Here is a 14,359-nt window from a genome sequence, read left to right on the forward strand (position 1 = left end):
CTTATTGGGATGGTATTGGGACAACTACTTTTCACATTGTTTGGCAATGATTTGGATAATGGATAATTTGAATTATCAGCATGGTTGCCTACCCTGCCACTTGAGAACAACTTTTTCTGTGGTACATATTTATCCTGTGCCTTGTGAACTATTCCCAGAAACTTCAGCCAACTGTGCTCTGCTATCATCCAAACCAGTATCATTCTCCAATCCACCTAGGCAAGCTCCTCTCTCATGCCTCTGTAATTCCCTTTATTCCATTGCGATATTTATACATGTGACTTATGCTTCTCCCTCTCAAACTGCAGTATGAATTCAATCGTATTATTATCACTGTCTCCTAAGGGTTCCTTTACATTAAGCTCCCTGATAAGATCTGGGTTATTACACAATACCCAATCTAAGACAGCCTTTCCCCGAATAGATTCAAGCACAAGTTGCTCTAACGAGCCATCTCGTAAGCATTCAACTCCCTCTCTTGCAATCTGACACCTACCTGATTTTCCCAATCCCCTTGCATAAGTCCCCCATTACAAGCGTGACATTACTCTTATTACATACCTTTTCCAGTTCCCTTGGCAATTTCAGCCCCACGTTTTAGCTTTTGTTTTGAGGCATATACAAGATTCCCATAATGTTTTTTTTAATCCTTGTAGTTTCTTAACTCCACCCACAAAGGTTCAACATTTTCTGACACTATGTCACCTCTTTCTAAGGCTATGTCCACACTACACCAGATAAATCCGTAACCAAAGCTTTTTCTCTTTGTTTTTACCCTCCGTCCACACTAAAACAGTGTTTCCGTCCCCTGAAACCGGAGCTTTTCAGAAACACTTTCCAGGGTGTGTATTTTTGAAAACACCACTTGGGCAGATCAGTGTGGACGGGGTAACCGGAGAAATCTGAAATGCTGTCAGACGGCAGCGTGCCATTTCATTGTTTTCTTGAATGCAACCTAACAATTTCAGAACAGACGGCAACGAGACTGAAGCCAGAAGAGTTAGAAATGTACTCACCAAATACTTTGACCCATAACTTACTGAATAAATAAGTATACTCACTTTGCGCTGTTTCTGTCCTTGCTTGTATGAAGGTGGTTTAACTATTTATTGAAGTACTTCTCTGACAATAGATGTGTAACAGCCTAATGTAACATTGTATGGAAATACAAGATAACACTGATGCAGACATGTTTTACACATTTAACCAGGTGTTTTATCAATGCAACAGAGTTAGTCAGTTTTTCTATGTTCATCGTCAGCTGGGTCATACTGTCCGTGAACTCCCTGTCGGTTGTCTCCATACACTTAGTATTTGTTTTTTTTTAACTTTCAAGTCCTCCCTGCACGAGAGCCAACAGCTATCCATTGTTTTAAGTTTTTCTAGTCTAACTACAAAAATGCGCACTTCCACAGCGAGATTCAGCACCAAACATGTCGCTTGTTTTCGGTAGATGTGTCCTGTGCATGCACAGTAGGAGGTGATTCACTGAAATCTCCATTTGAATGTGGATGGAGATATTTTTAAAAATGCATAGTGTGGACGCCTATCGTTTTTACGCGAAACCAGCATTTTCTAAATTATCCGGCCTAGTGTGGACGTAGCCTAAAGATCTCTTACCAATAGAGCCACACCACTGCCCATGCCTTCCTGCCTATCCTTTTGATACAAAGTCTATCCTTTGATGTTAAGCTCCCAACTATGGCCTTCTTTCAGACAGGACTCTGTGATGCCCACAAGTTTGTCCATCTTTTTCTGAATGCTATGCACATTTAAATACAGCACCTTCAGTCCTGCATTCTTGGCCCTTTTGCCTTTTGCCTCTGGTGTACAATTTAACTCTTTGCTCTGTCTGAAACCCTCTGCGCAAATGTTGCTCGACCTGCTCAGTGTTATTTTTGAAGTTTAGAAATGTTTTTCATTATCATTTAAAGGCCAGAATTGATCATAAAGGAACAGAAGGTGGTGCTATTGCTTTATCACAGTCTGTAGCAGACTGGCATTGTAAATTACCTCTCCACTGCTCACCTTAACATAAGCTAGGGCTAAAGAAACAGTCTGAATATCAAACATTTCATGAGTGCGCCAAATGCCCGATTGTGAAAACTGAGTGGTTTCAAACCCCTTGTTCAACATTTAGGATGACTTAATTAAACAAGATTCTCTTGACTATTTACATTTCATTTTAATTCAGGTGCATTCACAGATTGTATTGATCACTCTCATGCTTGCCAATGATCTCCAGTCACTCTTAACGTTAAAAACATTTTATTTTGTACCTTTGACATTTTACCACATACCATCTCTCTTGTGGTCACCTTTCCAACTTTTCTGATATACAGGAACAGGTTCAGGCCAATCAGTCCATCCAGTCCTCTCCTCCATTTACTCATAGTTGACTTATTTTGACAACCCTCTTTCTTCTCTGAACTTATCTCTGTAGTGCTTAATCCCCTTGCCAATCAAGAATCTATCAACATCTCCCTTAAATACCCCCAGTCACCCTGCTTCCGCTGCTGTTTGTGGCAATGAATTCTACAGATTCGCCAGCCCCAGCTGAAGGATCGAAGTCCCTCTGTTATGAGCCTGTGCCCTCAGATGCCCTCCCCTTCTAATGGAAGGAACCTCTTCACATCCACTTTATCCAGGCCATGCATTATCCGATAGGCTTTAATGCGATCCCCCCTCATCCTTCTGAACTCTACCGATGCCTCGGAATGAGGGCTGTGCTAGGCAGGATAGAGGCTGAGGCAGATCAGAGGGCCCCTTACTCTTAACACCCCTTTAAATGCTCACCTCCCTTTCATCCCAAATTGTTGTTGTCTTCACAATTGGCACCAATGCCTTCAGCACTCCAGTGGAACTTCCTACCCTGAAGACCTTTCTTGAACAGCACCTCGGGATATAAGTGTTGAATTCCCAGCATAAACAGCGTTGAATGTTAGGAGGAATGAGTTGTTATCCTGGACACCCTTGGCGATTTCAGTGAGGGTGTGTGTTAAAAAATATAGGGCACCCGATTTCATTAAGTTTGAGAAGTACACGTTTGGCACGTATGTAAAGATTCCCAGAACACACTGATGTTCAAACATTTCCAGTGGTTAAGAGATTCTTGTGGACAAATGTACTCTGTATGTGGTGCTAAAACATGCTCGGTTTCTGTTAGAATTAAATAAGGCCCGTTCAAGCACAAACTATGGCCTGTAGTTAAAAAAAAAATGTCTGCAAAAATAGTCTGTCTGCTACAGATGTACACACTGAATTAAGGGGGAGATGCCAATGGTACAGAGAAGATTCAGCCATCTGGCAATATTGTGATCACCAAGATGGGAGAATGGTCAGGGCACAGTGGTTGTCTGGGAATTAGGTAATCAACTGGGTGGACCAAATTAGTTACTCCTGAATTATGGCAAATCACTGAAAAACAAGCTCAGTGAAATAACTAACAAGAAACAAAGCAGCGAAAGAGATCCTTCAGTGTAGATATATAATTATGGGTCAAGAAATTGGAATGGGAATGATGATGATAAATCAGCATCCAAATTTCCTCTCAAACCTTGCCTTTCGCAAAGCTTCAGTCAGGAATTGTGATGTTCCAGTATTGTGTATTTCCCATTACTCAGTCAACTGCCCTGCTCCAAGGAGCGTGAAATGAGGTCACTCTTACCCTCACCCATTAGGCAATATAATGAGTTAACCTATAGCTGGGGACGTGATCAACCCCACCCCCCTCCTATTAGACTGTTTGAGGTAACTTATTTTGTATTCTTTCTTTCTTCTCTTCTAATATTTGTACGTCTGTGCACTTGTAATGCTACTGTGATACTGTAATTTATTTCCTTTGGGATCAATAAAGTATCTGTCTATCTTATTATGGCCGTTAAATGTACCTTGCATTTTCTATTCCATGAAATGCTGGCAAAGCCTCCACACTCTCCAAAATTCAAAGATAAATTTCCAGGATCCAATTATAAATGTAGGATGTCACATGAACTATTAAAATAAAGTGCTGTTTTATAATTCTCTTTTGGCACTTAATTTTTTTTTAGTTACGTTAACATTAGAGGCAGTGGAAAAGAAAGAGAAAGAAATTGGCTGTTCTTAAGGATTTTCCAATCAGATAACAAAGAATCTACTTTGCAATTGTTCCCATAGTACCCCATTCATTGGAGACTAAAAGAAGCTAGAAATAGATCCATAAGAGGAGAAGGCAGAAGAATGGGGTTGGGTGGGATAATAAATCAGCCATAATTGAATGGCAGAGCTGACTTGATTGGTTGAATGGCCTAATTCTGCTTCTGTGTCTTATAGTCAATCAGACTGGCAATCCTTGCAGGCATCTGGTACACACACACACACACACACACACACACACACACACACACACACACACCCTCACCCTCACCCTCACCCTCACCCTCATAGTGCCAGTGTATATGTTATCAATGTGTTTACAGGGTCTGCAGCTACTTCAGCTTAACTACCAGCGGAGATCATCCTGAGGAAGTATCAGGCACCGGATTTAGATTCTATCCTCAGCAGGATTCAGCATTGAACAGTTGCAGGAGTTGTGAAGAAGCAACTCCACTTGCTGCACCACTGTGGCATTGAATTGTCTCCTCTGTCCTCACAGTCTACCTCATTATGACCTTGCACCTATTGTCTCTTCACATTGCACTTTCTCTTCAACTGCTACACCTTGTTCTGCTCTCCGTCACTGTCTTACCTTGTACGTTGTCAGTACATTGTGTCATAAATTGATCTGTATGAACAGTATACAGAACACGTTTTTCAATGTACATTGATACAGGTGACAATAATAAACCAAGTCTAATAGACCACAGTCAAGATGTTTACAAGCAATACCTGGTCCTCTGCTCCTGCATCAGCCTTTAACTAATTTTCACCATCTCATCTCAGATCCAATTAAAAAACAATGTTAATTAAAATCAAATGCATTTTAATATGAAATACCTGGATTGACAGTTAAGTAATTCTCTCATTGTGGGTCCAGAAATAATTAGCATTTTAAATCTCCAGACAACCAATGACAATTTTACTTCTGGTATGGAAGCCAATGTCTGAAAGGAAACACAAGCTTTGATGGCCAGAAGAATGAATGTAATTGAGCAATCATTTCAATAACATGGCAAGAGATCAGGTCCCTCATAACTTACATTAATCCTGTGTATGGAGTCAATTACGGGGTGTCACAATAGCATATCGGTTAGTGCAATCGCTTTACAACGCCACCAATAAGATGGGGGTTCGATTCCTGCTGCTGTCTATAAGGAGTGTATACGTTCTCTCTGCTACTTACCAGGCCCCTGTACCACTGCAGAAGGACGTCTTTACTCCTACACTCAACTCCCCTTGTTATGAAGGCCAATATGCCATTAGCTTTCTTCACTTCCTGCTGTACCTGCATGCTTACTTTCAGTGACTGATGAACACCGATACCTAGATCTCATTGTACTTCCCCTTTTCCTAACTTGACACCATTCAGATAGTAGTCTGCCTTCCTGTTCTTGCCACCAAAATGTGTGGATAGCCTCACATTTTTCCACATTAAACTGCATCTGCCATGCATCTGCCCACTCATCCAACCTGTTCAAGTCACCCTGCATTCTCATAACATCCTTCTCACATTTCACACTGCCACCCAGCTTTGTGTCATCTGCAAATTTGCTGATGTTACTTTTATTCCCTTCATCTAAATCATTAATGTATATTGTAAATAGCTGCAGTCCCAGCACCGAACCTTGTGGTACCCCACTGGTCACAGCCTGCCATTCCGAAAGGGACCCATTTATCCCTACTCTTTGTTTCCTGTCTGCCAACCAATTTTCTATCCATGTCAGTACCCTACCCCCAATACCATGTGCTCTAATTTTGCCCACTAATCTCTTATGTGGGACCTTATCAAAGGCTTTCTGAAAGTCCAGGTACACTACATCCACTGGCTCTCCCTTGTCCATTTTCATAGTTACATCCTCAAAAAATTCCAGAAGATTAGGCATGATATCCCCTTCATAAATCCATGCTGATTCGAACCGATCCTGTTACTGCTATCCAAATATGCCGCTATTTCATCTTCTATAATTGACTCCAGCATCTTCCCCACCACTGATGGCAAGCTAACTGGGTTATAATTCCCTGTTTTCTCTCTCCCTCCTTTCTTAAAAAGTGGGATAACATTAGCTATCCTCCAATCCACAGGAACTGATCCTGAATATATAGAACATTGGAAAATGATTACCAATGCATCCATGATTTCTGGAGCCACCTCCTTAAGTACCCTGGGATGCAGACCATCAGGCCCTGGGAATTCATCGGCCTTCAGTCCATCAGTCTACCCAACACCATTCTCTGCCTAATGTGAATTTCCTTCAATTCCTCCATTACCCTAGCCACTATTACATCTGGGAGGTTATTTGTGTCTTCCCTAGTGAAGAAAGATCCAAAGTACCTGTTCAACTCATCTGCCATTTCCTTGTTCCCCATAATAACTTCACCCATTTCTGTCTTCAAGCACCCAACTTTGGTCTTACCTGATTTTTTGCTCTTCACATACCTAAAGAAGCTTTTACTATCCTCCTTTATATTCTTGGCTAGCTTACCTTTGTACCTCATCTTTTCTCCCCGTATCGCCTTTTTAGTTATGATAGTTTAGATGATAGTCTTGAGCATTTAGGAATGCTCATGTGGATGGTCAGAGGCTTTTTCCCTAGGGCTAAAATGGCTGTCACAAGAGGACACAGTTTTAAGGTACTTGGAAGTAGGTACAGAGGAGAAGTCGGGGGTAAGTTTTTTATGCAGAGAGTGGTGAGTGTGTGGAATGGGCTGCCGGCAATGGTGGTGGAGGCGGAAATGACAGGGTCTTTTAAGAGACTCCTGGATTGGTATATGGAGTTTAGAAAAATAGTGGGCTATGGGTAACCCCAGGTAATTTCGAAGTACGTACATGTTCACCACAGCATTGTTGGCCAAAGAGCCTGTATTGTGCTTTAGTTCTTTTGTAAAATAATCTTAGGGCAAGTAAAGGAAGACACTATTTCACTGGCACCTTTTACATCTTTTTCTGAGGGTAGCTTATAGCTTGGATGTGCATTTAAGGTGTGGCACAATTAAAAAGTGAAAGGCATAACAGCTAATTTAAAAAAAGTTCTCCTTAAAACCTTCCTGCTGGACCAAACTTTGGTCATCCATTCTAAAATTTCAGCTTAACTTGGGCATCAGTTTTGTTTGTGAATCAGCAAGAGGATTGTGCTTCAGTACAGTTACCATTTAGATGGAAGTTGTCCAAGTTATTTTAAGGAACATCTTAGAGGTTTAAGGGAAGATCTAGGCAGCTGAATATGTGCCTCCCAATAATGTCATGGAATCATACAGCACAAAAACATGCCTTTCAGCCCAGCTGGTCCATGGCAACCTAAGCTCATCCCATTTGTCCACATTTAGCCCACTTCAATCTAAACCTTTCCTATCCATCTACCTGCCTCAACCAATTAGCTCATTCCACATACATAATGAACTGGGTGAAAAAGTTGCCTCCAGATTCTCATTACTTCTCTCCACTCTCACTTTAAGCCAGAGGTTCCCAACCTTTTTTATGTCATGGACCCCTACATTAACCAAAGTGTCTAACAGACCCCATGTTATGAACCATTGCCTTTAACATTTGCCCTCTAGTTGTCAACTCCCCAACCCTGGGGAAAAAGACAGTACACATTTATGACTCATTTATGACTCTCATGAGTTTATACACCTCTACAAGATCACCTCACATTCTCCTACGTTCCAGTGAAAGAAGTCTCAGCCTGCTCAATCTCTCCATAACTCAGTCCCTTGAGTCTAGGCAACTTCCTCATAAATCTCCTCTGCACTGTTTCCAGCTTAATTGTATCTTTCCAATAGCAGGGTGGCCTAAACTGAACCCAGTATTCCAAATGAGGTCTCTCTAAGGATGAAAATCAGGGAATAAACTGAACCCAGTGTTCCCCAAATGGGGTCTCTCAGGATGAAAATCGGGGAATAAATATTAGCAGTAACAAGAGTAGTCCACTTACCTCTCAATCCTGTCCTACCAGTAAATGGGCTCTGCCCGAAGATTCATCTCCTCTCTCCCAGTTCCCCACAAACCTCAATTCCCTGTTCTTCCATCCACATTAAATAACTCAAATGATCTGGGCTCCACAATCTTCTAGGACAGAGAAATCCAGATATTGACTTTCCACTGCAAGAGAAGGTTCCTGCATATCTCATTTTAAATGACCATCGCTAATCTTGTAACCATTTTTCAAAACTCCAACAAATCCTAATGATGAAGCTAACTGTTAAAATGTTACACAAGAGCACATGATTCTTCCTTTCATTACAGACTGAATCATTTCCTCAACAGTAGGCTTAATATCAAATTGTGAACAGATTTATTTATATAAAATAGGTGAACAATGTTTTGTTTGACGTACAGCCAAGAGATACAATAGAAATGGAAGTTCTGGTTAATACTTAGTAGACACACTTTTGCATATGTAACTACCCATCTGGTTTACTGAACCTTTCTTCCATTGATCAACTTGAAGCATGATTGTATTTCAGACCACCAGTTTGTTTTGGTAAGGAGTCCCCCTTAAAAATGAACATAATACTAGCAAATATCTTGGACCAGGAACTAACACTAAACAATACAAAGAACCAACTTCACAAGCAGAGGATTTCACTAGAGTGGGGTTCATGGTAATTATTAATTCCTTAGCATTTGCGTAGAAGATGAATTTTAACCCCAGCTCAAGGAGGAGTTGAACCGTGACCGTGCTTATCCACCCTCTCCCCTCCCCCTCTCCTCCACCATCCTCCTCTTCCCCTCCCATCCTCCCCCTCCTCCTCCTCCTCCCCCTCTCCCCAACTTGGTTATGACTGCAGCTCTTGTACCAGGTAGTTCGTACAATCTTAGTCTAAACTATATGCATAAAACAACACCTAGCACTTCATTACTAAATTTTACATCTTCAATCTTCATCAAAATCTGTGCAGTACTGCATAAAATAAAAGCTAGTTAGGATTGTTGATACAAAGAGAATTGGGAGCAAAAGTCATGAGGAGGAATGCAAAAGAACATGAACCATTTACAGGACAGTATGTTTAATGGAGCACCACAGAGAAATATAGGCTTGATCTTTTCATTCAGAAGAATAGTTGGAGACCATTGCAGTATGGTGTTCAGAGACAAAATGCATAGGGAGCATTTGTTGCATTGATCTGGAGTGCTGGTGAGACCATTGATGTTCAGCTGATTTAAGTGTTGAGCCAGATTAAAACATCGAGAGAAAAGGCGAAGGATGAACCAGTGTTCAGCTCCCTAGTCTGTGAGACATTACTCACCTCAGTGCTGAACTGACTGTGGAGATGCAGCCTGCAGCCAACGGGCTCCTGGACCAGCTGCAGTGCTGAGATGCCTACGGGGCTGTGAACTTGCTTTTTCATTGTTTGCACAATTTGTTCTTTCCTTTTTCATGCATTGGATATTTGACTGTCATTGTGTTTAGGGTTTTTTTGTGAATTTTATTGTGTTTCTGAAGCTTGTGGCTGCCTGCAAGAAGATGAATCCCAAGGTTGTATATGGTAGAGTCACTACATGCGTACAAAAGTGAGACAGAACAATTTCTGGACTGTGAAGGAGTTGAGGATTGTAGTCAATGAAACAGAAATAAAAGCTAACTGGAGGACAAAATCAGATCAGTCACAATCTCACTGAATGGCTTGAGGGACACATGATCTTCTTTTTGTCATTATAATGAAATTGCTATTAACCTCAATTCACACAACATCTTTTGCTCTTATTTTCAGGTGAAAAACCATACAAATGCACATGGGAAGGCTGCACGTGGAAATTTGCCCGCTCAGATGAGCTGACGAGGCACTATCGCAAGCACACGGGGGTAAAGCCCTTCAAGTGCGCAGACTGTGACCGCAGTTTCTCTCGCTCAGATCACCTGGCACTGCATCGCAGGAGGCACATGCTCGTTTAAAGGTGGTTTTGAAGAACAGTGGGGAAAGCAGAGCAGGATCTCTTCCAAACCCTCTAATTCAGCTGGGCTGAATTATCAAAAGTGGGCATCCCTAATTGTCCAACCGAAGAAACAAAATAAAAAGTGAAGAGCACTCTAACCTTTGCAGATGCTGACAGTCAAAACTTATCATCAGTGATTTGGTAATTTAGCTTATGTTCACTTGGCCTGTTGTTATTGTCCACAGATATTCATGAGTTGGTGCATTTTTTAAATAGTTCTCAGATTTTAAATCAGTTTATCTTTCACTACAATTCTTCAACTATTGGATGAGCCCATAGTAATGAGCTGGTACTTAGTGCTAAATGATAGTTCAGAATATAACTGAACCAATAGCTTTTGTTTCTTTTTTTTTTAAAGTTCCAAAACTTCTGCCTCACTTGAGAAATGGAAAGGAAAAAAAAGACTGAATACTTGGTAATATTTTCTTCTACCACATGTATGCCTCAAAAGTAACTGAAAATGGATAATACAGTTAGATGTCGGCAGCAGTATTAATGAACATGATGGCTTGGTTATTATTCTATAGCAGAATTAATTAACTCCCTCCTCTAGTTGAAGAATTATTTGACTGTAGTGATCTCTGCTAGGTTGCGTACATAATTTGCAGATTGATAGAGGCAATACGGCTTCAGTAACTTGTACACCAACACATGCTATAACTTGGTGTTATATTCTAATAGTATCTTATCACCAGGGAATGTGCATTTCTCACAGGAGCCACTTTGTTCCTGTTTTACATTAATTTATCTAGGGATTGTTTCATATAATGCTGAAGTATATTAACTAATCCTCATTTGTGCAAATTAGCAACACTTTGGGAGGGGAGAGGGGAGATCAAAGGTCAATGGTTCTTTGAACTATTAATTAAGTAGTAGTCCTTAACTTTTCTTCCTTATATTCGCAATCACCCTTGATGGACTACCATAAATACCTGAAGCCTTATATCTTCTCTATATTGGAAAATACCATGGACCATAACCTTGCCAATAAGACACAAACATTATGTTGGCCCAATAATATTTTAAGGCAAATTTAACCATTTAGTACAGTGTTATATTTACACTTAAGAAAAAAATGTGGATTACATCACGTAACAAAATCTACAATTCAAGCCTTTACTGTGAAGGGAATTTCATTAAGGCCATAGTAGAGAAGTGCTTGCTGTGTGAGGTTTACCATATCACCAGAACATCTTTCACAACTGTGGCATTTGAACCAAGCAAAGTGGCACATTTCCCCATCAAATGCTTGCCTGCACCATCCATGTGTAATATTCGTGCTGAACTGTGAAGTGGAAGTAGGAGGAGTTTCTGCAGGTGTCCCGCCGAATTCACAAGAAAGAAAGGAATCCATGAGTAGCTATTGCTTCAGACTACTGCTGAAGTAATTACTACAGTCCTACTGAGGATCTGCCATTTCTATGAAGTACATGGGGCAATGTTTTACTGTGAAAATCAGAATTGACCGGAAAATGTCTAATGCTAACGTTGTAAGTAACAAATAAGTTCCACAGCAAATAATGATCCAGGTGTGTAATAACTCTATGTGATCAATTCTACAGTTTTAACACACTCTTGGAGAAATCACACAACTTTTCTATGAGTGTTTATCCATATTTTCTTAACAAGTTCAAAAATACTTTCTTAAAAAATATATTATAATTACAATAGATGACAATTCATTCCACTCATCTGTTATAATACAGCAATATATCTAGGAAAAGAAATTTAATCAAAGGTAAAACAGGACTAATAAACAGCTCAAAGCTGTCTGTGTTGATATTTGAAGCCTGCCAGTAGCAACTTCTAGCCCGATTAATGTGACATTATAATCAGGAGGAGGAGGAGGAGGAAAGGAGAGTCAAAGGTGTCCCTCCTTCTAAAGCTGATATCTTCTTGTCTTTACAAAGAGACAGTATGTTTATACAAATGTGAAATTGGAATACCAATAGTGCAGAATTCATAGTTATATTGCACAAACACTCAATATTATTGGAAGTATTAAACTCCTTCCCTATGTAGTGGGCAGTATTCCTCAAGAAAAATTCATTTCCTTCATGATGTAACCCAGTGAACAACAAATACAAAGAGACGTTAGGTGCAACATTTTGGTTCTGTCACTCCACGTTCTCTCGGTTTCCATCACAACACTCATTCCACTCATAATGAAATATATACATTAATAAACTACTAGTCTAGAAGTCAGATTTCTCATTGCTATTTAGTTAAGTATAGTATTAAAGCAAAGATTTGAAATGGAGTGAAACAGAAAAATGTTTGTTTCCTGGTCATTCTGCATTAATCCTGAAATTCAGCTGGGTGCTTCCCAGCACAAGTCTTGCTTCTGGGCCTTGTATGACTTCAGCATCAAATGTGTATCCAACAAAGTAAATCCTCTGGAGCTTTGCTTGGGAGTGTCAACTTCCAGCTCAAAAAATGTTTCACAGCACATTGCTGGGAACCCATTAAAGCTAATCCAATACATAATTTACATTCTCAGGGGCTGTTTCCAGCCAGCAATAAATACTTTCCTACCCACCTGCAGCCATCTATGCCAATGAACCAGCCCCTGGAATCTCTGGACCTGCACCCGACGTTCCCCAAGACCAGCATTCTGACTACAGGCCCATTCCAATCACCACCCCAAACCATTCCCCAACCCGTATTCCAGATATTTACCTCATCACTGAATTACCCCCTCCAGCGTTAAAGACCACCATCCCCCATCCCAGTTCCAATTCTGACCTGCACATTTTTAATCTGCAGAAGGGAGTGACACCCATCCAGTGAAGTCCTTGAGAACTACAGTGTTGGGTAATGGCACATAATGCCCAAAGCCTGGGCTGGTGCACTCCAAATCCAGGCATTAGAGCACATCAAAAGATCCTTCGGCCTACGATATGTGTACTGAATTTTATTAAATAGGCATCAATCTCAAGTCTGAAATGACTTACGGAGCAAAATTTCTGTTACAACTGTGAATCTAGTAAAGCAACAGTAAACTTAGTGAAAAATTCAACCTCTGTCACGTGCACAACATTCAACCTGCTGAAGCTTGCACTTTGAATGCCACGACTGAAATTTGGCTCTGTTGAAGTCATTAAAGTTGCATTTCAGAAGCAGGGTTCATACAATTGCCACACACCATGTGCTTAGTGTAAACAAGAGAATGGATTTTTATGCCAAAGGGTTAAAGTTGTACCTTCAGGTCCACAATATGAAGGTCTAATTTCTTGAAGGATACTGTCCTTAAAATTACCAGCTCCTTTTGAAGCCACAGAGACACACAATGTCTTGCACTTTGAATTAGTCTCGGATTATAAAAAAGATTTATACAGGGATTAACATCCAAAACTCTCAAAAATAAACATTCTGATATTTTACTGTAGTTGTTGGGACATCTATTTTAAATATAATGTATTATATGTGAGAGTTCAAAGTATTTTGAGAGTCATAGTTTTACATAGGCTGTAAATAGTTTGGGGTGGGAAAATAAATTGGGAGGTGTTTTAGTCCTGAAATCCACCTGGTGCATTTTGCAAATGAAAAATATGAATTAGCCAATTTATGAAAAGGTGGATTTATCCTGCAATAGTTTTTAAACCCCAGTGTTTTCTTCTTTAAAAAAAATCCAATTTTTGAATCTTCTGAAGAAGATATTTTTCCTGGTCTTTGTACACTATTTAGTTCAGGCAATAAGTATGTGTCATGTTTACTAACATATATGTAAGTGTTGTTCTTGTATTTATGTACAATGTATGTATTGTAAATATATTCAGAGCTTTTCATCTTACTGTAAAATGATGGTATCCCCAAAAGTGTAAAGGGAGTCTCTGTAATGAAATTGTGTGGGAGAATATGTTTTGCCCTCGTCTCTTCTGAAAGACTGAAATGAAGTGTTTAATTTTCCACATGTCCCAGAACTTCACTGTCATTGCTTCGCGTTTCTGTATCCAACTTTCATATGAGCTGAGCTGTGAATTGAAGAATTATAGTACCCATTTTAAACGTATGCATTTGTAATTACCCGAATTATGAATGGAGGCATGAAGATTAAATAAAGTTGCTTTTGTATGTAACAACTCAGTTAAATCTTGGAAGATTACAGGACTGGTGAAAGTGTATGCTGAATTAAACATACATTTTGGATGCACACTGATGTCAAATGACAAAGGATAAAAAAATGCATAAATGTCAACAATCTGCCCTTTAAGTACATGCTGGTGATGAATTAATATGTGTATATATATGTATATATATATATGTATGTATATATATATATATATA

At 39.9% G+C, this 14,359-nt stretch overlaps 1 protein-coding gene across 5 annotated transcripts in view; it reads left to right on the plus strand.

The window, feature by feature from the left end:
* The window catches only part of klf12b (Kruppel like factor 12b), a 271,202-nt gene extending 257,050 nt beyond the window's left edge, over positions 1-14,152 (plus strand). For all 5 annotated transcript variants that reach the window (XM_059970437.1, XM_059970434.1, XM_059970439.1 and 2 more), the window contains one exon: positions 9,850-14,152. In XM_059970437.1, the coding sequence (XP_059826420.1) occupies positions 9,850-10,031 (182 nt within the window). In that variant the 3' untranslated portion in view covers positions 10,032-14,152. The remainder of the gene's footprint in view (positions 1-9,849) is intronic.
* Positions 14,153-14,359: the final 207 nt, after the last annotated feature.

This window comes from Hypanus sabinus, chromosome 5 (genome assembly GCF_030144855.1).
Source record: "Hypanus sabinus isolate sHypSab1 chromosome 5, sHypSab1.hap1, whole genome shotgun sequence".
Classification (NCBI taxonomy): Eukaryota; Metazoa; Chordata; class Chondrichthyes; order Myliobatiformes; family Dasyatidae; genus Hypanus; species Hypanus sabinus.